The sequence below is a fragment of the Aptenodytes forsteri genome, unplaced genomic scaffold (assembly GCF_000699145.1).
Source record: "Aptenodytes forsteri isolate BGI_AS27 unplaced genomic scaffold, ASM69914v1 Scaffold15, whole genome shotgun sequence".
NCBI lineage: Eukaryota > Metazoa > Chordata > Aves > Sphenisciformes > Spheniscidae > Aptenodytes > Aptenodytes forsteri.
Window position 1 is genome coordinate 24,712,185 of NW_008795129.1, and position 24,481 is coordinate 24,736,665.

Below are 24,481 nucleotides of genomic sequence, written 5' to 3' on the forward strand. Positions count from 1 at the left end.
TACAATCCAATTTTTCAAGGAAAACAGGGGTTTTAGGCAAGAGTGTGTTCATGATATGTTTATTGTGTGGTAAACAATAGCAAGCTTATTTTTTAGTGAGTGTGGAAGTATGCAATGAAAATGAATCTTTGTGTATCAAAGTGGATGCTAATGGAACATCTAGTTTTCTGCTCCATTAACACTGATTTATTTTTTCTGTATATATAAATCAGGTTTTTGAGAAGATGTACAATGTGATTTCCCCCCCACCCCATCCTCCCCACGCTAAATTAAAACATTCTTCTGAAAGGGTGTGTTCCAGAGAATATGAATAATGTGAAAACACACAATGAATGCTGGTGTCATTATTTCCAACGTAGACTTAGGCTGTATATATGAGCCACATTTTTCTTCTCATTTCATGCTTTGCTTCTGTTGTACCACATGCAATTCTGTTTTCATATCTATCTTTGTTTGTATTCATTCTCTAGCCACCAACACAATGGCTGTCACAAGTATTGGCAAGATTACTTAAATGACACTTAATGCTGCTGTTTATTTATAGTTTCCATCTTTTCATTTATTCATCAAGTTTAACAGAATGTTTGGATTATCTGCTTTTCTTCTCCTATGCCATTTCTGTGAGATTTATGGTAGCTTTTCCTTCAGATGGTATGCACTGCTGCTTAACCTACAGAATGGCAGAAGTGACCCTGGAGGTGTTGCAGGGCCAGTCTGCTATATATCTATATTAGAGAGAAAACTGTCTGTATAGGTTTTCACTGCTTAACAGGGGATTCTCAGGTGGGAGACATCCTTCCTATCCTCACGAAGTGTTACTGGGACCTGTGCATGCATGTCCCTGAAGGGAGAAGTAACAGTGCAAATGTGCTGTACTTCTCTGTGGTAGATCAGCATTCTTCTGATTAATGGTCTTCCTCTGTCTTTCTTGTTACCTTTCCTGTCCTTTGTCTTGCGTTGACTAATAAATACTCTTTGTCACAACTATGATACGATCTTTTGTGTTCCCTTGTTACTGTGACTTCTGGTTTTCTGTGACCCTTTGTTTCCTGGTGTTGGTCGTCATGTGCATCCTCCAGGCTAGCGTTGGATGACGCCATTCGACACAAGCAGCTGAACATATCATCCCGTTTTTCACCCAGGGTGGCAGGGGAGAATGATTTCCTTCAGACTGTTATAAACAAAGTGATTGCTGCTAAAGAAGTTAACCACAAGGGTCAGGGTATGTACTGTTCTTTATATACACCGGTGTACCTAAAACTGCTTATCGCTTGATTTGCAACATGATTATTTTGATTTTGGAATCAAGGGTGCATAGTATTACCTTCACTTGTTCACTGCTGTTTGGTAACAGAAAATGTGTTTGCACGGTTTGTTTCCCCTCTTCCCCATCTTTCAGGGCTCATTCTGCTATTCCCCCCTGACCCGCACCTTCTCCCCCAGCATTAACTCTACAGGTTGTCTGTCCTTTCTCTACATTGTCCATTGCTTGGACATCTTTGTATTTCTGTACTGGAAAAGATGACTCAGGGAGTCAGCTCTGGTGCCCTTGGACTGCGGACTTTGGCCTCCTCATGTTGAAGGAAGGGATATTCTCTTCCTTCCCTTCCTTCGCCTTATTTTTCCGCTTCGCAGCTGCGCTTGCAGCATTTGGCTCCCTCTCAAGAAGACCAGGGCATTGCTCCCGCCAGCACCGCACCCGCCTGAGCTCGGAGCGGAGCCAGAGCAAGGCAACCCCACTGAGACCTTGTCCTACGGGCTGCTGGTGTCACTGTTCATAACTCAGCATATGCTCTGCTGACGTGAAACTGAGTTTGCTTCTAAAGTCTGCGGTTTTGGGTTTTTTTTGTGTTTGGTTTTTTTTTTTCCTTATTTTTTAAATACAACGCTTTGTGATCATAATGTGTCTACCAGTTAAAAAGTGAATTGTGTGATGCCTCAGTTATTACTGTACCAGCTTCAATATTATTTTTTTGGGGGAGGAGTGTCTGGATTAGTATACTATTAGGCAGGCTAATGTGGAGTTTCCACCTGACACTATGTATGTGTATATCTGTATCACTTGTAGGGGGTATCTGAACAAAAGACCCAAGGAAAATTATATATTTTTTTGCTGTTTTTTTAAGTTAATTAAGAGCAAATAAAATCTAAATAAACTTTTAAAATTATCCATTAGCTAAAGAGGAAAACTGCTTTCCCCCCTGTTTTCACCTGCGGCCAATGTGTACTGGAAAGGAGGAAACATTTCAGCTTCTTTGATTCATTGCAGATTCTTTCCCTAAGAAAGGCGCCCAAGCAAACAGAAAAGGATTAAGAGTTGTTGCTTAGCCAGTCAGTGTAGGTACAGTTACTGTTTAATGAAATAGCAGCTGTTAGAACCATCTCTGGCAACAAGTCAGCATACAGCCTTTTATAAGAGATTTTAATAGAAAAGAAAGCTAGCTGCCAAATATATACAAAATGAATGCATAGTTAATTGTGTGTATAACAGGATAACCCACAATTTGTTTTACAGATGAGTATTTTTTTTGGTATTTTTCATAGATTTAATTTTAGGATTTTCTTCTGCAAATTGCTGCTATCATTATTTCGTGCTTGAACTTGATTGCCAGTCACTTTACCAAGTGTGTAAGACTTCCCCGCCCCCCCACTTTGGTATCTTTCTTTTTCCTATAACAAGTGTGCTTGATGTTAGTTGGCAAGCAGCGGCTTTTTAGTAGCGCCTTCTGCTACTGAAGAGAAAAATGTCAACTGTGTAAAGCTGATGCTGTAGATTTCTTTGTGTTCAGTGTAGTAAAAACAACTTATGGGGGTGGGGGTGGTGATGAATCAATTCAGGGTACATATCTGCTGTTGGTGCTCTGTTTATTGGCATCTCGCTATTGGTTGGTTGTAATACTCAAGTTTTTCCATTCAAATCAACGTCGCCACTTCTGTTTCTTCTTGTGGAAGATAAACATTTCATTAGAAAGAACTTGTGAGAGTTCAAAGGAGAGATGAAAGCTTGAGGCAGTTCTGCTAATGGCTTAATAACTGTATTTCCATGAGACCCTTTGTGGAAGGCTTAAGTGATGAGAGAAGTCTAGTTCTCAAAGTTCATCGAGGAGGAGGGATTCTTCTGGGGTCACTCCGGCTTCGTGCCAAGGGCACAGTAGGCTTGCTTCCATTTTCACAACCCAGACTTCAGTGGGTCCAGCTGATAACCAAGGGTTTTCTTCTTCCAATTTATGTTGTACGGTGCTGCTAACCTGTTTTTCTTCTGAATGGAGACCTGTTCTATTGAAATTTTTAGACTGTGAATGAAATTTTTGGCTTTAGTAAGCTTGTGTATGGGAAGATGTATGCATCTGCTTTTGAACATCTGCCTAACTCCTCCCTACCAAGATGCCTTCTAGATGGTATTGCTGCAAAGTGCACAATACAAAGGCCCAAATCCTTATCTTGCACAGATTTCCAGTTTCTTGGGTTTTTTATTAGCCAGTCAGCTTCCAGGTGAGGATTTTATACAGTTTTCCAGAAAGTCTGATGTAATCAGACATACTTATGTGTGCTGTACTCATGTTTCCACTTGAAGCGGTGGGGTTTTTTTTGAGTGTTTTAAAATACTTTATAAAGTGTATTTTTTGTAAATGAAGAACAGTTACCTTAACGTATGTTCTTACATTTTAGAATATGTAAAAAGAAATCTTTAGTAACTAGAAAAAAACACCAGTTTAATAATTGTGGTTTTTACACAACAGGTTTGTGGGTGACTTTGAAACTTCTTCCAGGAGATATTCATCAGATTAGGAAAGAGTTTCCACACTTAGTGGATAGGTCAACAGCCGTGGCTCGGAAAATGGGGTTTCCTGAGATTATTATGCCTGGTAAGCCGTGTGAATTAATGCTGCTTTGTTATATTTTAACCTTCTTTAAATATCTGTATGTATGGAAGCTTTTGGGGAAAAAAAAAAAGATGAATTTGAGGTATGGTATACATTATGAATAATGGATCATGAAAGGATTTTGTCTCATTTAAAATAAATGTAAGATACTTTGGTAATACCTGCCATGTTCTGCATAAATAAATAAAACTAACAACCCCCCCCAAAAGACGTGATATCACAGTGACAGTGGAAATTCTCCTTCTTCTCCAGTGAATAAAAATGTATACAAAGTAAATGCTTCATATTCTCTCCCTAGCAAGGGCATATGTAAAACTTACATCCTGTGATGCATCCAAACCAGAAAGATTTTTCAGAGTAACAGGCTTGATTTAGAGATATGCAAGTCTCTTAGGGTTTGTACTAGATTTGGATAATGTATTTGAAAGAAAGCCATATTATCTTTTTTTAATACATATATTCTGTGGAATTTCTATTCTGGTGTTTAGAAAAAAAAACCCAAACAAAAACAAAAAAACATGGTGCTTCTCAAAATAAAAATTGCCATAAGCAACTGACTACAGAAAAAACCCTGCACTGTCCTTTTCAGATTGATGGGCTCTGGAGGATCCATTAGATATTTTCAAAAAACATCCCAGTTCCAGCTCTCCTGTGGTTGCTGACTGTGCATTTGTCGCTTGTTTTCCTATATATCCAGTATGGTGTAAGTGCCTCAGCACCTCTGCTTGTTATGATTGTATGTTGGCACGTAAACCGTCTGTCTCATGAAATTATTGGAAAATCCCTGTTTCCACAATTCATTTTCAAAATTTCAGTTGAACTGGGGTGTAGTTGAAGACCATTTTAAGACATAAAGCTAAATACAACCCTCCCCTGCACCCCCCAAGTCAGCAAAAACATCAAACCACTTCCTGATGTAACAAGTTACAGATCTCTGTAGGTGGTTTAAATATTTTTAAATTGCAAAATATCTGTATATGGGATAAATTAATGACTGTGTTAAAATTCATCCTTTCAAATTAATAGTGAAATAACTGGTGTTTAAAAAAAAAAAAAAGGAAAAAAAGAGAGGAACTGAGGTGTTTTTTTGAGTAATACAGTACATACTCTTAATGATGATGTGGTATTCTTTCAGTCCAGAGATAATGTGTGGTTTTTCTTGTTTGTTAGATTCAGCTTGCTGCACTATGAGTTGATAGTTCAGACTTTAGAAGTGTTAGCACAATTTTAGCTAAACAGCTGTTTTCAGTACTACTAGTTTTGAATGTTCAAGATACCATGGCTTTTAAATGTTTTGCCATGTATATGTATGATTGCTGTTACTAAAATGTGTTGGTCATTGTTTTTATGCATCACTGGCTTCACAAATCAATAGGTATACTGTGAAAATTGCTAAGAACTTCTGTGCTTTGCTTTTTCTTTTAGGTGATGTTCGTAATGACATCTATGTAACATTGGTTCAGGGAGATTTTGACAAAGGCAGTAAAACAACAGCAAAGAATGTAGAAGTTACAGTATCTGTTTATGATGAAGATGGCAAAAGATTAGAGGTATTTCAGTAACATCTGTTTTTTTTTGATTTTGATACATATCTGTTTAAGCCTTTTCAACATCTTTCTCTATATTTGTCAACTTAGGTCCCTATTCTTATTTACAAGAAAATGTTCTCCTTTGTCATAACTAAATACATCTTGTCATATCAATGCGTGCACTTTGATACTAATTTCATTAGGAGCTCTGAGCGTGCGCTATTCTGTCTTATTTTGACCTACCTCACATTTTTTTTTGTTGTTTATTTGAATGAAAAAGTGGAGTTTAAGAGAGACATAAACATTTTCTCTTTTGTTTGTGTTTTCAAGAGTGTTATTTTTCCTGGTGCTGGTGATGAAGCCATCTCAGAGTACAAGTCAGTAATATATTACCAAGTAAAGCAGCCTCGCTGGTTTGAGACTGTAAAGGTATATAAAATGTTACAATAACTTCCTTTGGGTGAGTTAATATGCAATTAATACAGGTTTCAGTGGAAAGCCTTGAGAAACAAAACTAGGGAAATTCAATGCTTGTGATCATGTTTAGCAGGACAAAAGGAAGGAAGGAAAGCTCAACTAAGGAAGGCTTTTAGAGACTTCTGGAAAATAGGTTTGACTTTTATTGCATAATGCATTTTATTTCACCCTTTTGGTCAAGACGACTGTTACAGGGGCTCTCCAAGATCTGCTTAGGAATGGTTTACTCTATTTCCATGAAGAATACTCTTCTCTATTCCAGAGAAGCAGGATATTAAGGTTAAAAGATAATTGCCATTATCTTCAGTGGTTATGATGAGTGTTGAACTCATCAGTGTTTTGGGATCTGGCTGATTGTGCTTTAAGCTTGCTGAATTTGCTTGGGTAATAACATTTTAGCTTAAATGCCAAGTTTTAATATTACAGAGGAGGCTGATGTTAGCTTTATAAAATATATTCTGTCTAGCTGTAGTCAGTGGGAACAGTATATGTGTACTGAGAAGGGACTTACAGCTATTCCCACACCGTTGTTCTAAGTCCAAAGCTGCTCTTGTTGCATCTGTAGACAGAAAGTGGCTGCTAGGGAATGGCAGAAACCTAGACGTGGTGTTGGGGAGCAGTGTACAGCACAGAGCCTGAATATGGGTGTGATTAAGAAAATATGATGGCTCTAGCAAAAATACTGGGGGAGAAGAGCATTGGTTATATGTCTGCACATTGGTTATGTGCGGATCAGAGATAAACTAATAGCAAATGTAGTACAAGTGTTCATAGATAACGGATATGTTAAGAATTTTTGCTTTGCTGCTGTTGATAATCAAGTTCACCTCTACCAGTCAAACTCGAGAGGGACTCATTCCTGAGCTGGCGGGAGTGGTAGGGGAGGCTTTGAGGTTACAGCCCAACATCTGAAGTTGCAGGTCTTGTTGGGTAACTTAAAAGGCTTGCTTCGTTCCTTCTCTCTTTCTTGGCGATTTTCCTGGGGAATCTATGACCTTTCAAGGTCTTCTATAGCAAAATGAAGCTGCTACTTAACATTAGTCTTTTTGAAAGAGCCAAGCATATTGTTGAAAGATGTCTAGATGAGATTTGGTAGTGGTTGATGATGTTTGAAGATTCTGTACTGACTGTTTTCTTTCTCCGTCCTCTTTCCCAATATGTGAAGGTCGCAATCCCCATTGAAGATGTGAACCGCAGTCATTTAAGGTTCACGTTCCGTCATAGATCATCACAGGACTGTGAGTAATTCAGCCTTTTCATTATGGTTCTTGTCAGTGTCTGGTGCCAAAATCTGCTGAAACAGGCATAACGTTCCTAATGTGTAATTGACTATTGTAATCGCTTTTGGTGCGGGGATAAGGTTTTTTTTGCCTGCTTATTTTATGTTAGCATCTCAGCTTCTTTTTCCCTTTACATCTTCCTCAATCTTACCTATTGACATCAAGTTTTTACTTTCCTGCCCAGTTATTTCTCCAAGTCAAATAAAAGGGCTAGTGAATAAAGCTTTCAGTTAGCAACTGAAAGGATTGTGGTATTGTGTATCTTAGAGGTAGGTGGGTAGGGAGTTGTAAAGATATTTAACAAACCCCATGTGTGAAGTGCGAACGTGAAAGAGTTTACGGTGGGCTTAGCATCAGTAATTGAAGACAGGTATTAAGAAACTTCGTTTCCGCTTCTGGTTCTCAGACTGACTTGTGGTTGTTTTGAAGTAATTTTGGTCTAAAAGATACTTGAGAGCTTGTGGTTTCCCTCAGCTTTCCTGTAATGTTGCTGGCAGCTGAGTTCCTTTGCACTGTTGAGGATCAGATCGAGACAGCTAGACATCTTCCATTTGTCAACAGTTGTTTCAGAGTAAAGTTTGGGGATTTGCCTTGGTTGTGATAATGTTCATTCCATATATTGATTACAGGGGCTGTCTTGCTTGATAGGAAAGCCTTTCAAAATCTGCAGCAAAACTTTTTTGCTGTAGAATGAATGCGTAGACAAAAGCGTTAATCAGGTAGTGTCCGCTGGATGCATTTTAAGATGTGTAATACTCTTCATGTATACTTATCTTTGTAATGTGTAGTACATTACCCCACAGCGGTTATTTAAAGGAAGCTGTATATTTTGCAAACAAATTGATCATTAATAAAAGATTTACTTAGTTTAGAGAATGATACTTGCTAATGAAAACAATGTGCAGAAAATTAGTGTCATTAGTGTCAAAATTATGATTGTGCACTACAAATTACTAGAGTCAGAAATATTTTTATGATGACTCAAAAATTTAAGTTGGCCATGGTTTAAATATTAATTAGAGGCTGTGCCTTAGGGCTGCAGGGCTTTCTCACAGGCTGCTTGGGCTATCTCAAGTTGATTGCACTTTCCTTCTGGTTTTACTTCTTAACTTACTTTGTGATTTCTACTTGCCCCATTTGCTTTGTTTTTACTTAACTTTTAATAATAGATTTGGAACAATGAGAGCAAATGGAATGCATTTTCTAGTTCATACAAATTGTAGAGTGGGTCAGCTTTCAGAAACTGAGGCACTTCATCTGTAGTTATGGATCCAGTTTCTGTTTTGATTCTAATATTCCCCCTATAAATGATAGAGCCCCGATGAGATCCTCAGTGCTGGTCTTTAAATCATTATTCTAGGTACCAAGCACTGCCATTCTTCTAACTCCAAAAAACCTGAGCATTATAAATGCATCAAATTTCTGTTTTGTTTTTAAAAAGTTGCCTTAATTCAGCTTTCTAAATGAACACACAGAATATAGAAATATTAAGCATCTAGTTACTGTTGCTGCGGTCAGATTCTTAAGCATTTATTTCTCATATTTTTGGTTCTATCTTGAGTTTGGAAGACTCTCCCAATTTCTTGTACCTTTTCTCCAACTCAGAATCTTTACTATGGTCATTCATTTATAGGTTATCCATGTTTTTGAGATTAGGTGGACTGTCTGTACTAGTGTCAAATACTTAATTATGCTTTTTTGTTTGTTTGTTTTGTAACAGCCAAAGATAAATCTGAGAAAATATTTGCCCTAGCATTTGTGAAGCTCATGAGATATGATGGAACAACTTTGAGAGATGGAGAACATGACCTTATAGTTTATAAGGTAGATTTTTGAGATACTTTAGTCTTTCCATAGTAGCCAGCTTAGTGTGAGTACTACTGACTTTTAGTGAATTATTGTTACAGAATTGCACAGAAAAATGTTACAGGCTATTCTGTTAGATCAAGCAACTAAATAGTAAGTACTGTGCAATTTGCATATTTGGCAGATTGATTGTTAAACCTGGAGTATGTTTTACTGGGCATTTTTAAATTTTTAATGTGCTTGTTACTGAGTTTTTATATGTGTTTTCATGACTGGGAAAAGTTACTTCTCTAGACCTTTAAATATCACATCTTGGCTCTAATCTTGTAGACAGGTTAGTGCTAAATTACTGTTAAAGACCTATTGGGTAGCTTCATTCTGGAGCAAACCTAAGAAAATGTAGTGTAAATAATGAAATTTTATTATTACCAAGGCTTTGTACTAGGTATTTAAAAATTGTTTCATGTTGTATTTAAAACACTACTGTAGGCAGAAGCAAAGAAGCTGGAGGATGCCTCGACGTATTTAAGTCTGCCATCCACTAAAATAGAATTGGAGGAAAAAGGACACTCTGCAACAGGGAAGAGCATGCAGAACCTTGGAAGCTGCACCATTAGCAAAGACTCTTTCCAGATTTCTACTCTAGTTTGTTCAACAAAACTTACCCAGAATGGTAAGTTCATAGAACTGCTGGAGCTTCTGCTTGTCCCAGTTGAAGTGGGGTTGCATGTATTGACTTTCGTGCGTTCTCCGTCCCCTTTCCTCTGTGAATGGATGGTGGGTTGTTTGCCATGCAGTCTTGGATTAAATTGTCTGAATGCAGCAAAACCATCTACTGAGTGTGTGTGCTATCTAGCCTTTTCTCTGCCCATGGGCTTTGTTTTGCTTTAGAGCAGTACATGTCTCTAAGAAAACAGAAGAATCCAAATTAAATGGAAATGGGAATATTGTTTGCCGTATAGTTGAGACTTTTATACTGAAGTATACTGAAAACAGGCTCTGTGGCATTTTACTTCTCTGTGGGTATGAATAAAAGCACTAAGGAAGAGGATGAGTTTGCTTTCAAGAGTAGGTAATATCATGGCTCTGCTCCCAAATAAGCTGTTTTACGTTATTTCCAAGGTGCAATATCTATATCTTATGCCTGAAGAAAGCTCTGATGTGTTCTTGTGTTGCGCAGAAGGGATCTGAGCACGAGAATGTGTTGCATGGAGGTCACTCTCATGTTCACACATCCCCACGTAAACACAGAATACCAGGAATGGAGTTGGAATATTTTGTTCCTTTTAAAACTTGCCTTATATACATTTTTCATGTGTATTTGTCAGCTGGCTGACTGCATCCAAGGGCTGTGGAAACTAGAGCTGATGGCAGCCACCAAGGCAGATATTTCACATTTCCAGACTGTGCCCTCTCTGTAATTTTTGTGCTTTGTTGCCATGGAGCGGTCCCTTGTTCTCTTCGCTGCACCAGGAGTAGACTCGGGAGTGTGGGTGGGTCATTGAGATGTGAGTGAGTCATGCCAGGGAAAGGGATCATTCCTTCGTGACTCATGAGAAGGGAGGGCTTAGTTCGGCTAGATCTGTCAGGAGTCGAGGTTGTGGACGAGGAGGGCTTGGGACAGGGGGTGAGTGGGAATAATGATTGGATTGTCACGTTGATGAGTTCTCCTCTGTCCAGGGGGAAAGTAACTGCTCCGGTATGACTTCATAGTCAACTCACAATTTGATTGCAGCGTTTCTCAGTGGCATCTCTGTTATAGCACATCCTAGGTGTTTCGTATTCAGAGCACATCAGATTCACTGCAGTCTGGCAGTCTTATAGCCTAAGAGGGTGTTTAGCAAAAAATTTGGAAATTATTTTGGAATTTCATGGCAAAGAAGGGATCATTGCTCAACAGTAACACAGTGGTTTTGAGGTTTTGCAGAATGCAGAAACCAGCATGTGGAACTGAGCTGCTTTTTGTTTGTGATATGGTTGGGGTTTTTTGTTCCTCAGTCTTTCCTAGTGCTTGTTAGTAGAAGTATTTCATGGTGATCAAAATATTGACGTTGCTTTCGCAGAACTATTATTAAAATTAAGACTGAGAATTGTTTCATGCTTAATTTACATACAATTTGCTTTGACCTTTTGATCTTTATTTAATGTTACTGTTAATTGTCTGTGAGACTTTTTCTCAAAGTTGCCAAAGCCTTTTCTCTTTCTTCAAAGTATTTTGACATTATTAAACAAGATCACCATGTATCCTTAGGCAATTTAGAAAAAAACCAAAAAAATTCATCATTAAATTCCTTCCTCAAGTATCATTTTTCATCTAAAAATTGGCAACGCTGTTCAGATTACAGTTTCTGAAGCAGATTTTAACTTCTGTAAAATTGTTGGTTAATATTCTTCCTTTAACTTTCTTAAAAATAAGTAAGTAAAAATCCATAGTTATCCTCGTTTACCAAAATGTTGAGCCAAAACGTAATTTTCTCCTTTTCGTCATCTATAATAGTTCTTTCTTCACCCTCCATTTGGAATTGGCTTTAAGACTTATTTTTAGTAATTCTGAAAGTATGTTAATAAATCATATGGCTCTTTCTACATTGTATTTGATGTTGCAGACTATCTTTTTGTATACAAGCTTTTTGAACGCTCACTTGACTTCAGTTCTCTATGAACTGTAAGTTATTAATGTTGCTTTTCTGTTAGTAATTGATGTCCTTAGCATTTGAAAAGTCTCCAAAATAGCAAACTTGGCCACTGGTAAGACTTCAGCCGTTTTCTTTGAAAGAAAGTGATAGTATGAAGGTATCTACTTAGTTAACATTTGAGCAGTTGTTAGTGATTTGTGGCAGAATATATTAAAGCAACCCATTTCCTGGCCTTTTCTTGGATTTTGCCTTTAATTTTGAGGAAGAGTAGCAATGTAAGCCAAAGAGGAGGACCGTTTGAAAACAAGCAAAAAAAACTTGCCAACTGCCTCAGGAATCAATGAGAAGATCAGATCTTGGAGGCATCAGAGGTTGCTGTTCATCATCACTTTGCCTCTTAGCCAGATTCTCCTTTTTTGCCATCTGAGGCAGAAGAGAACGTTCTTCCTCCCATATCCACAGGACTATGGTAGTGCATGCCTTTATTTTTATTCTGCTTTCAGGACTTTCTGTAACAAATATGTTCTTTATGGGCTGAAGAAACAGTTTAACATAAACATCAAGTGCATTTTTATGTAATGAAATAGAGCTTCTATGTTAAAACTCTGGAATTTAAGAATTGATATGAAACTGTATCAAACTACAGCGATGTGTGTGTTGAAGTCATGACTGACAGTGTTCCTGTCACCTGATGTATTAACAGGCAGTGTGGCACTGGGTCCCTACCTTCTCTAGCGGGTGGTTGACTCTAGTGGGTGGTTGACTTTTTGGTATCTCACACTTGCTTTGCAACTGTTTACATGTTGTGGGGCATTGGATGCCCCACAGTTTGTGTAGTGGTTGTTGTTGTTGTTACTGGTTTTCTTTGGTTTTGTTTGGTTTATTAAAGGTCAGAAGTGAGGAATTTGATCCCTTACGTTGTAGGGTATCTGCTTGCAGTTGACAGCATCTCAGTAGATGTCTCTGGGGTGGGAAATGTTGGGCCTTCTGTTCTTAGGGTGAATGGTTAGCAAGGTCTGTTTTGAATCCGTTCCTGATGTCATGTCCTAGTCAGGGTTGTGTGTTGATTCTGTTTTCCTTTTTCTGAGTAGCCTGTTGAGCTATGACAAGCTGAGGTCTTGTTTTCTCCTGCATAGGCGAGGCAGATTTGGTATTTGAATCTTCTGTCAGCTAGAAGCTGGAGATATCAGGAAATACAGAAGGAGGGGCAAAAGGGCATCAAAAGCAACATCCCCCTCTACATGAAGACTGCCTGTGGACAGTAAATCTTACCAGTGCCTCTTATAGGACTATCAAGACGGATGTCCTTTTATTATCAGGGTGATGGGAATAGAACTGAAATTGCATTAAGGGGCTTGCTGGAAAAATTTTCTGATTACCGGTAGCCAGAGAGCTGTCTAGTGTTCTACCTGTGTATTTGCTGTTGCGAAGCATCCAGGGTGTCTGTAAGGCTTATTGAAAGTATTTCTGTGTTTTCTTCTCTGACTGAAGGACTCAAACCTCTAGATAGTGGTGACTGTTAGTCACCTGGAGTCAAGACTTCAAGGAACCAAGGAGGCTAGGCTTTCAGAAAACAGTTGAGAGGAATTTTACTTAGCCATTCAGCACAATTGATAATTTAAAAAAAAAAAAAAAAAAAAAGCAATACACATGATATGACAAATTCAGGTGCTACAGTGGCATAAAACTGAAGATGTGAATACAGAATTAAAACAAGTCATAAAAACTGGAAAATCAAATGCTTAAAGTCAAGAGGGAAGATTTTTTCATAGAACACACGGAAATTTAATTGGAGTGGAAGTATTATCTAACTTCAATTCAGTGACTGGGATTTGAGAAAAGTTTGAGTATCTCTATAGGGAAACCTTTCAGTAGATACAGGTCAAGGAACATATGTAACCAGGAAGTTGGACCATTTGCTTCTAATTGCTAAATAAGATGTAAAAGAAAATCTTCGAATGCAGTCAATAGCACATATAGCACATCCTAGGTGTTTCATATTCAGAGAACATAAATTATATTCACCCAAATAAAGTTACTGTTGGCTACTTAGCAGTCTAGATGTTTGTTCGAACCCTTTGCAATTGAAAATCCTCGTTCTGTCTTCTTCCTCTGATATTTTCTGATCACATAAATGTCACTTGACCTAGGCTGACTACAGTAATTACTATAGACTAAAATACTGTTTTACATTCTTATTCTATTCTACTTCCTGTATTATTTTATACCTAGACCTATTAAAAGAGTAGGATTAACTGACCAACTGGTACTTTGCTGGGGATAGTCCTTGCAGTAACAGAGTGCACATTTTTACTGTACACTAACTTTTTTTTCTCTTTCTGGTAGTTGGACTGCATTGACATTTTCTGTTCACGTATGTATATTCATTTAGCATTTGCTGTGTCATCACATTGAAAATACACGTGGGTTTGTTTTCCTGGGGCAATACACAGTGCCATTCAAAGACAGTCTGTGGGGCTGGCTTTTGTTCAGATCATTTCTTTTGTCAAGCTGGTGCCTTTTTAGAAGTCAGACTGAAACCAAATTCAGTGGTGGAAAGCTGATAAAAACATACTCATGAAACACTCTGGATAACTCATGGAGGCATCTTTACTTTTCTTCCAGAAGCAATTTCTCTGTTAATGTTGGGTTTCTAAGACTTTGGTTTCAGCCTATAGACTTCTTGTAGGATATATTAAAAAAATAAAAAACTTAAAAAATTGAGGGCTTGAATTGTTCAAAGCTTTAATGTAGTAAAATGCTCTTTACTTCTACTCCTAAAGAGATGATAAGAAGGGTTGGTTTGAGTGCTGCTCAGAGGGGAATCTATCCCAAGGAGAACTGCCATCCATTCCACTAGAAGTAATTTTATTTATTGCTTAGAATGAAGGATTTTGGGGAAAGTATAGGATCTGCTCTGGGTCTCTGCATATAATTTCTAGAATGTACTCTGCAGACGCATGCCTTGGTTGCGTGCATTTTGTTGGTTGCTTTGAAAGTTTGAATAAAAGAAGTGAGGGGGTATTGGTTGGGAGAAGCCGTTCACCCTTACTGTTTAAGAGTTACATTGGGCAGAATTCACATACTATTAACCATATTGGTGAGGGAGGTAATATGCGGTAGTAATCCAGTGGCTAAACTGAAGGTAGACAGTCTTTAAAATCTCCTATTTGTCTCTTTTGGGGGGCTTCTACTGAGGATGACGTATGGATAGTTTGTTTTGTGCTGAAAACTGACTTTTAATGGGGCAGGGAAGAATTTTTCCCTGGTGCTAGTTTGGCTAAGGCAGTACGAGCTTGGGGTTTTGGGTTTGTGGGCAATTCAGGTCGCATCTCAACAAATGCTAGGGTGGGTTTCCCTTACTGGTGCTCCAGTGTGGTTGTTAATATTTACTAGCATGCTTATTTACAGGGAAACCCCAATTATGAATTGCCTTGTGAGAAGTTTTCCTTAAAGGAAACTGAAAAATGGTGTTGTGGCTCTTTATGACTAATAAAAGAGAGAGAGCTTGCCTTCTGTAGTCCCTTATTTATCAGTGAATGCTGAAGTGACATGATCTTAATAGTGGAATGTAGAATTTGGGGACAAGTCCATTTGCCGTTGATTTGTTTTGTGATCTGATCTGTACCATAGCTCTCCATCACTCGGAAGCAACCAAGAAATTTTGGGCATTATGGTTATTAAGCAGACAGCTTTCCACTGAATTAGCTTAGTTTGCAACTGTTTGCCTTGCATTGTGCCTTATTTTCTTTTCAGTTTATTCAGTGAGAGCAAAGAAGCTGGAAACAGTAATGCTGGAAGAGTCACGGCCTTCTAGATATGACTGTGTTGGTGGCTGACTAATTTCATTTTGGCATCTTTTTCTAAACACACAACTGTTGTGTACAACAAATTAAAACTGAGGGATCAGACTTTCTTGGCCTAGATTTTAATGCTGACATTTCAAAAGCAGTCTGCTTATTTGGAAGCCTTTCAGACTTCTTTCACGATAGAAGTATTGTACTAGGTTTCTGCAGTGTCAGAGTCATACTAGGAATACATTGTTGTCCAGTGAAAATGGCTGACCTATGAAGTAAACCTGTTTGTCTTGAACATAGTTATGGGGTACGAGTGAAAGTAAATATCCTGCATGATATAATTGTTTTTCTTATTCCTAGTTGATCTCTTGGGACTTCTGAAATGGCGATCTAACACAAACCTGTTGCAGCAGAATTTGAAGCAGCTGATGAAAGTTGATGGTGGTGAAGTGGTTAAGGTAAAAAATTAACTTCTTTAAAAATAAATTTGATATCATAATTTTGCTGAATCCCATATTCTGAGGTATTCATCTTTTTGTCCCCCTCCCTTACTGCACGCACTTGCACATTAAATTGTAACCAGGTATCTCTCGGCGTTCAGATTGCTAATGCCCTTCTGTCTGCCCTCAAAGAACGTTTCAGATGTTGAATACTGGTAAAACACACATAAAATGCAAATTTCTGAAAATGTAGGGTGGGTTTTTTTAGCACTTCAGTGAATTTTTATCTACAGGTACATGAAGGCAAAGGGCATTTTTCTTTGCAAGATTAAAACATCAGGAATTCTTACATAGTGATATTAAATGTATTTTTAATATATGGATGTGGAATGCAATCCTACTGTGTGCTGCTGATATTAAAAAAAAAAAAAAAAAGATTTCTTCTGAAAATATTTAGCTGAGCCAAGTTATTTACATTTGCCAAGGCCACTGAATGATGGTAGAGACTTACATAAGGACAGATTTAGCTGTGGAAAAGAGTAGGCTGGGGCTTTATTGAATGTGTTCTAATAAATCAAATCTAAAAGAGTGTCAAAAGATGTAAAGTACGGGGGACAGATGACCCTTAAGGGCCTGTAGTGTTGTTTTCTTACTTCAATGGATTTTAATTTGGTTAATAGAAGCATAATGAATGCCTCATCTTGAAGTAACTTAAAACATCTGAGACTGCTGATACTATCCTGTACTGAGTAGGGTAAAAATAGTATCTCACGTGATTTGTTTTTCAGGAAGGTTCTACCTGCTGCTATTTTGTTGTGGATCATTTGGTAGCTAAAAACTTGACACTGATACTCACTTCTACCAAGCTTTGTCATAGTTCTGTCATTTGTAATTTTCCCTCTTCTCCAAATGACATCAGAGCACATACAGCAGATTACTGCCTGATGGATATTGGTGATTTTAGAAGCACCAGAATGCAGCACGGACGAGGTTTAAGTAAAGGCAATATCGGAGTGAGTTCTCCAGCTGGCACATGCTCACCCCTCCCTGCACTGTTGTAGGACTCGTATGAAATCATGCTCCCTTCTCCCTATAGCATAGGGATCTGAGCAGAACTTGATTTATGCATAGGACAGAAGAGTGAATGTTTTTAATGTTGCTCTCTTCACCATTTTTATTCTTTTTTTAGAAGACCATTGTTTACGTTATCCATCTGTTACAGCAATGTTCAGAAAATCTTTGTGTAGATTGCTCTGTTGCACATTTGTAATATCTAGTTTGTAACTGTTCCTTTGTATTCTTTCAGCTTTTTTTGTCTTTCGTGTTTTTAAATATGATACACGGTACAGGCTATGTATATTACAAAAAGGATGCATTTTATAAAACATTTTTAAATTTTCTGTTAAACTATTTCTGTTTTTTGAAAACTCCAGTAAAATACCTCTGCCTACTGGTGTTCATTTATCGCTAAGTAGGGATCAGCCAAGATACTCATTCTGTGATTGACTGTTTCAATAGTGTATGGAAACTGTAAATGTTATCTCCCTTTAACAGAGGCTCTGGCTCCATTTGTGCAGAGAGTCTATAGGATATGGGAATGTAAACTAATAGTCTAAAAATACTAGCTCCCTACCTGAGAAGTGTTTTCCTGCCACTTAATACAACAAAAGCATCTATCCTGTATTCTTGCTGTTACATGAAGTCCTTGTGAACAGATTTGAAACTTGAACTCTACTAATGAAAGTCAATTATGAGCTGGATTTCCCCCAGAACTGAAGTCTAAATCAGCTGCAAGCGTTTTGGCTTTTCTGTTTTTTCATCTTCAGATATTGGTAGCATGAATTGTGGCTCCATGTTCACTTGTTTTGAGGAAGTTTGGCATTCAGCAGTGTTTAGTGAGCTGCTAAATGGAGGTTAATTCCTGAGATTTAACTCTGGATTTAGTAGATAGTCCAAATGAATCATGTTTGATCTAGGAGACTCATTGCACAGATAAAAATTTTTAAGGGAGGAAGGTGGGAGTCAGGCTGTTTCTCCATTGCTTCCACAATGTATATAATGCCTCTTTGTAATTGCAACCTCAGGAATCAATTGCCTTCTGTTTGTTCAGATGTTCTTCCCCAACTATACCTTGTCTCGTCTACAAGACAAAACCCATTTTTACTTCATTTGAGACAGACTTGCTGGAACAATCCATATTGAACCCCTTCTCTCTCAACCAAAACAAATACAAACTGAGGCTGTGATCCATCCTCATTCTGCCTTGGAGGAGCCCACGTTGTTTTTGTGTCATCTGGTGGAAGAAAATGCTCAGACACAGAATCCCATGCTGATAAAACTGAATGCATTGATGAGTATCTCTGGTCTATGCACGTACTACTTGTCACTGGGAAGAAATTCTGTAATTATACATGCATAAAACAGCTTTTATCCCTCTGCTTAACTTGGGTCCCCTGACACTAATCTGCTTTTACTTTCGTGTTGCACAGATCAGGGTGTCCAGCCAACTGGCTAGCGAAGACTCTTCCTCTGTTACAGTGATAGTCCTGTAGGTTTTGGGCTGGGGCAGAAGGTTGTGTGCTCTGTTTCCCATGCCTGCATGTATGCTCTCATTTGAAATTGTGGATCTGAGTTTATGCAGTCATGAAAAGCGGTATGCTGTACACTTTTCATTGCTCAGCTCAAAACCACTGAGGATGACTTGATTTATTTGGCATGAGACTGAGTTGCTTGTCTGGTTTGTGCTCTGAAACATCAGTTTTCAGAAACTGCATGATGCTGTTGATTGTCTGTTGAAACTGAGTTTTGAAATACATTTTTGTTCACTCACTATAATAGATTAAACTTACTGTTCAGGTGTACCAAGTGTGATTTCTGACTTTTTTTTTCTATTTGAGTGATATGGATCTATAGATAATCAACTTAACTAAAAATAATTTGCTGAAAAACAAAATGTTAAATTTTCCTTTTTTCAGCTAACTTTTAAAATGTCATTACTTTGTAAAATGTATAAATGAAAGCAAGTATGTCTGTAGAAACCTGTGTGACATCTGAATTTCATTTTTCCTGTAAAATGTGATGAATTGTGTATTTATTTGTAGTTTCTTCAAGATACGTTGGATGCACTCTTTAACATAATGATGGAGAATTCGGAGAGCGAGACATTTGACACATTAGTGTTTGATGCTTTGGTAAGTTTGCGTTGTGGGTGAAATAAAATGTAGGTACTGCAATGATGAATAAATAAAACAAACGTGTAAATGCTAGAATGAAGATTACTAATGAAACAGATCTTATTAGCTGTTAGTTATTTATTATTTAAAACTCATGGAAGGTTTTTATTATATTTGAAGTTTCAGTTGGACTTGATCAAAAGGGGGTTGTATTACATCACGTCATCCTCCCAGAAAAGATGGAAGCAATCAAGTCCAGTCATTTTAGTGGATTAACAGCAGAATTTAGGACAGAAACAGAAAGTTTCTGCTTAGAACAGAAAACTTTATTATGAACAGGAAGTTTTCACAGGAAAGGAGAATATTAATATATCGGGAGGATAATCAAAAGCCAAAGTCTATATGTTTTTAATGTTATTAATGTGTCTTATCTGAAAACAAAGGTGGGTGAATGTATGATATTGAAGATTTTTTGAGGATAGTGCAATAATTATGCTGTTTTTTCAGGTATTTATCATTGGACTGATTGCTGACAGAAAATTTCAACACTTTAATCCTGTCTTGGAAACCTACATTAAGAAGCATTTCAGCGCTACGTTAGCCTACACGTAAACTTTAAAAATTACTTTTTCTAATGTAGCTTGCACAGTTTTTCCAGATAACGTTATTCAGTTACTTGTTTATGTAGTTTAATTAGGAATTTGCCCATAGGGTGGCTTGGGAGGGTGGGCGCTTCTTGAAGAAGGCTGGAGATAGTACGTCTTTCCTATGTCTGTCTCTCTTGAAATAACAGTAATAAAACTTTCGGTCATTTGCAAGGAGGAAGTCTTGATTTTGTTGCATTGAAGGAGGGGATGATTTGACTATTTCAAGAATTGTTTTGTAAGGAAAGTATTCATAAGCAATTCTCAGTCATACTTGAGAAAGAAATCACGTCTATGTAAGATGCTTCAAATATATGTTGTTTGGTGCGTTAAATTGATGTTCTACCCTGTATTATCTGTGTTACTGTCACTTTGGGGAGGAAGGCAGTGAAGAACAAAAAAACCAAAGGTCCATTATATTTTGTCTTAAGTATTTCTTGACAGTTAGGTTCTTTGCTGCTGCTTCAGGCTATTAGTGTTGGAGGAAAAATATATAATGGATATCTTTGCAGTGCTGGGAAGAAAACAAACCCAACCCGGGAAACCTGCTGTGCACTTTGCTGTTATATAGTCTCTATTATGTGACCAGAAAATGAGAAGTATTGATTTTAAAGTAGTGAAGAAGAGTTAGGCCTTTAGTCACAACTTCGATATTACGATCACTTCACTGAGTTAGAGCCACTGTTGCAGCCTTCATGTGAAGTAGATAAAGGATGAAGCATCCTCCAGCATCTGGTTTTATTAGCAAGAGCTGAAGATGGCCCTTTTGCTAGTAGGCATGGAGGGCATCCGTCCCTTCCTTAAATGCAGGGAGGCAGAAGCAGGTTTAAGCTTGAGAATGCTGGAAGGTGCGAGTTCTGGCTTGACTTTTCCCCGTGGACATGACAGATCTCTGCCTTTTATTACACAAGTTTGTTTAAGTAAAGAAAGGTTGCATTGACAATATCAAAGTGGTTACTTGAAATTCTTAGGCAGTTTACTCCTATTCAAATACATGCCCATATATCAAGATATCTGTCTACTCAATGTTATTTTCTGTTAGTGGTATATGATGTTGTACTTATTTACTTTTAGTGTGAATGTTGAAACATACAGCGTAGCTAGGATGATTTAAAATGGGATTGCTTGTACATTAAAGTCATGATTTATATTAATTGAAAGGGAGGTAGTTGAAATGGTATTACTTTTAAAATTGTTTCACTTTAAAGTTTGATAGACTTTAAAATGTGGAATAAGAGAATTTCCAACTGGTGTTATATACATTTTTGAGACATAAATTTCACAAATTCTAGCCCAAAATCCATGGGAAAACTATGTAAAGGGGAGGCCTCGTTTAATGAAGAAACTCCCACTCTGTGTTTTAATTCTAACAATGTGTTTGTATTTAATTATTTTTATTATTTTGATTATTATTAGTAGTTGCATCTTTATAATAGCCTAAATCTGAATATCCCTAAGTATCCAGCAGAAAATAAGTCTTATCAAGATTTGCTGTATTGCTTGTATGTTGAATGCTTTTATGGTCTGTGTTTTTTCTTTTTTCTCAAGAATAGGTTGCAGCTACCTACCAGCAAAATCAAGAACATAATGAGTTTATTAGTTACATAATTAATTTTGTAACTTGGTGGGCACTACTTAGGCACATAATTTTTCTTTAAACCTTTCAAAATTGAAATTCTCTGCGTGCATACTTGTAACTTGTACGTGTTTTTGTATTTAAACAGAAAACTGACTAAAGTTTTAAAAACGTACGTGGATAATGCTGAGAAGTGTGGTATCACTGATCAACTCTTTAAAGCTATGAAAGCTTTGGAGTACATCTTCAAGTTCATAGTGCGGTCCAGGATATTGTTCAATCAGTAAGTATGGCGAATGCTGAAACTTCCTGTAATTCCCATTGACAGTACTGTTCAAAAAGTGTCACAACTATAACACCACAAGTTAAACTTGCTCAATATTGCACTGTTTTAGAAATATCTTAAGTTGTTAGAATTTATTTCAGGAGGCAGCTGTTCCCTAAGAGCGAGCCAGTTTTCCTTAATCTTGAACCCAGCTGCATGGAAAGTAGTAAATAGAAGAAATCCTGTGTCTAACTGAGATGTCTATTTTATGTAGCAGTGCGCTGCTGAAATCATGATGTGTTGCAGCTCTCTGTAGTTTAGGTCTCTGAACAAATAAAGCTTGCCACTATTTGGGAAACTTTTGTTAGTAACTATCTGATACTGTGACTGAAATGTTGAAGCTACCAAGTAGCTGTACTGCCCTGTCCCTCATCCACGCCTGGGTTTTGCCAGTGGCTTTCCTCAGATGGCTGCAAAAGTCTGGGAAGACTAAAGTATAGAAAATTTTGCAGCAAAGCAAAGGGACAGCTTTTCTGGATGGGAAACGTGACGTTTGTCCTTGCGTGGTGCTTGCAGGGCTCAGGGAGAAGCCATGGTTTCCAGAGGGCTTTATTCAAAGGCCAGACATGGAGAGAGAAGAGAGTCAGAATAGATGGACAGCAAGGGGGAAAAGAGTGTGAGATGCACTTTTTTTGACACACTGTCTTGTAAAAGAAAACGACAAGTTTTGTTGGCGTTAAATCCCCAACAGCTTGTAGCTCCCCAGGCTCCCCACCTCTCAGAGCAGAAGGAAACTGTTGGTGGTAGTTTGTAGGGCCCTGCAGTCTCAATAGGTTTCAGTGAGCTAGACAGGGAAGTGGAAGGAAAGAAGGGCTGCAGAAATCTTCTCATCAAGAGTGATAGTATTTTGGATAGGAGAATCATTTGGGTTTCTAGAAACGCTTTTTCTGTGCCTGCTGGCGTGGCAGAGGCCTGCTGGAAGGCTGTTTTCTGCTCCCCACTTGGCTTCCTGCATGGTGAACTGCACAGTGACTCACTGGTGCTGTCTGCAGTGGGTATCCATCCATAAAGTGAAGCATAAATAATTATTTTAAGTTAATTTGGAAGTCAGTACTGTGTTTTGTACACAAAAGATTAAAAAAGTTATAAAGCAAGTTGATGATGTATTCGTCTTCATTTAGATTCAGTCCTTTTACTACTTGTTAGCGGTGGTAACAACCTTATTACAAGGGATTTATGTAGAGCTCTGAAGCTACCAACTTCACCAACCTTTCTCTAAATTAAAGATTGTAATTTATTTCTGTAGGAGTCTTGCTGGTGAGATTCATAAAATAGTGAATGTCACTTACACTGTTGCAGGTCCTACAAATCACTTTAAAACAGAAAAAAAATAATTATCTCTTGCTGCAGATTAGATTTACAGACAATATGACCCTTTAGTATTGGCCATTGGATTTCCTCGTGCTAAGCACTAATTCACAGTTCTTTAGGGTTGGGAAGACACAGCTCTCAATGACAAGGGATTAATCAGCAAAGCTACTGAATGCTGAATGACACCATGATTTGTTCTGCTGTACGACTTAAATCCTGCCTGAGGTGTGCGATTTGAAGTGATTCTAATGCAGAAGTGTAGCAGTGTTCTGAAATGTTGTTAGTGTTTTACTGAGAAATCTCAACGAGCAAACAATCTTTTATTAAAAAATATTACATATTTTTAACTTTAGTAATATGGTAGTGGACTGAATATATAGCGCATTTTAGTAATGTTATTGCAGGCAAGCTTCAGTTCTGGATAAATACGTAGAAGCCTAGTTCATCTAGTTAAAGCCTGGTGGCAAATCTATTTGTTCAGTATATCAAGGTTTATAAAGGCAAAATCTTATAAGTGAACTTTAGAAATATCTTTATTTGGTTTACTCAGTAATGATCTCAGTGGTTATGTTGCATTTACAACAGTCTTAAAATTTTGAAGGCAGTGCTAGAAGGGTCAACTTGATGTAATCCTAGTTTTCTTGTAGCTGCAGTGTTTTTGTGCATTATCAGGTGTATTAAATAAACATATGTTAATAACTGACAGTAGAAACACATTTCGGACTAACTTGTTTATTTTTATTACAATTTCCATTTTGAAATGCAAAGCTTTTTGTCTGAAGCAGTTTGATTTATTGGACTGTCAAGTTTAATTACTCCTTATATTGATATTAGTTTCACCTCTCTAATCTGTTCAGGGCGACACTGAAAATCCATTATTGAAATTGGGAGTTAACAAGTAATTTGTCCTGCATAACCCCCAGTTTTAGCCTAAAAGGGGAGTAGAAGTTTGCACAGCAAAATAACACGAATTAATGTTTTTTCTGTAGCATTCATTTCCCCTGTGTACTGGTTAAATAGCTTTTTTTAATATCTGTGGCTCCCAAAGGTTTATGAACACAGCATTAAAAATTATACACATTAGTTTCAGTGTAAAGCAGCAAGAACATTCTGAACTCCATGTTTATCTTAAAAAGATAAGCCCCTTTCCTTCTATAATAGGTTGTTCATCATATCATCTTCAAACGTGAAGAAATCATACTATGACTGTACATATAAAATTCCTGGGTGTGGTGCTCTTTTCTGAGCTGCAGACCACATTACAGACCTTCTTACTGGGCTTAACCGCAGAAGAAAATGAAGGAAAATAGAGGGAAATTGAACTCTTGCTGGGAGCTGCTCTAATGGATCTTGGTGCAAAATGTTTAGTTGAGCTCAGGGACAGAGCTAGTGGAACCAAGGAGGGCTTTGGAAGCCCAGCTGCTGTTGGATGGGGCTCTTGGAGGCAATCAAAGCTGACCGGGTAAGCATGGGGTTTTAGTTGGGGAAAAAGTCCCATCTGGTGTTTATAAACACCCCTGTTTAGATTTGACCTGGATGCCAGGTTCTGCTGGGCTTCTTTTAAGCACTGATTTTTTTTTTTTTTTTTTTTTTTTTTTTTTTT

At 37.6% G+C, this 24,481-nt stretch overlaps 1 protein-coding gene across 1 annotated transcript in view; it reads left to right on the forward strand.

Moving 5' to 3' along the window:
* DOCK1 (dedicator of cytokinesis 1) overlaps positions 1 to 24,481 on the forward strand; it is a 307,079-nt gene that overhangs the window by 24,766 nt on the left and 257,832 nt on the right. The window contains 11 exon segments of the mRNA XM_009278124.2: positions 1,080 to 1,222; positions 3,741 to 3,866; positions 5,310 to 5,434; positions 5,744 to 5,842; positions 7,056 to 7,128; positions 8,891 to 8,994; positions 9,466 to 9,649; positions 15,770 to 15,867; positions 18,951 to 19,040; positions 19,530 to 19,630; positions 21,391 to 21,525. Coding sequence (XP_009276399.1) covers positions 1,080 to 1,222; positions 3,741 to 3,866; positions 5,310 to 5,434; positions 5,744 to 5,842; positions 7,056 to 7,128; positions 8,891 to 8,994; positions 9,466 to 9,649; positions 15,770 to 15,867; positions 18,951 to 19,040; positions 19,530 to 19,630; positions 21,391 to 21,525 — 1,278 coding nt within the window.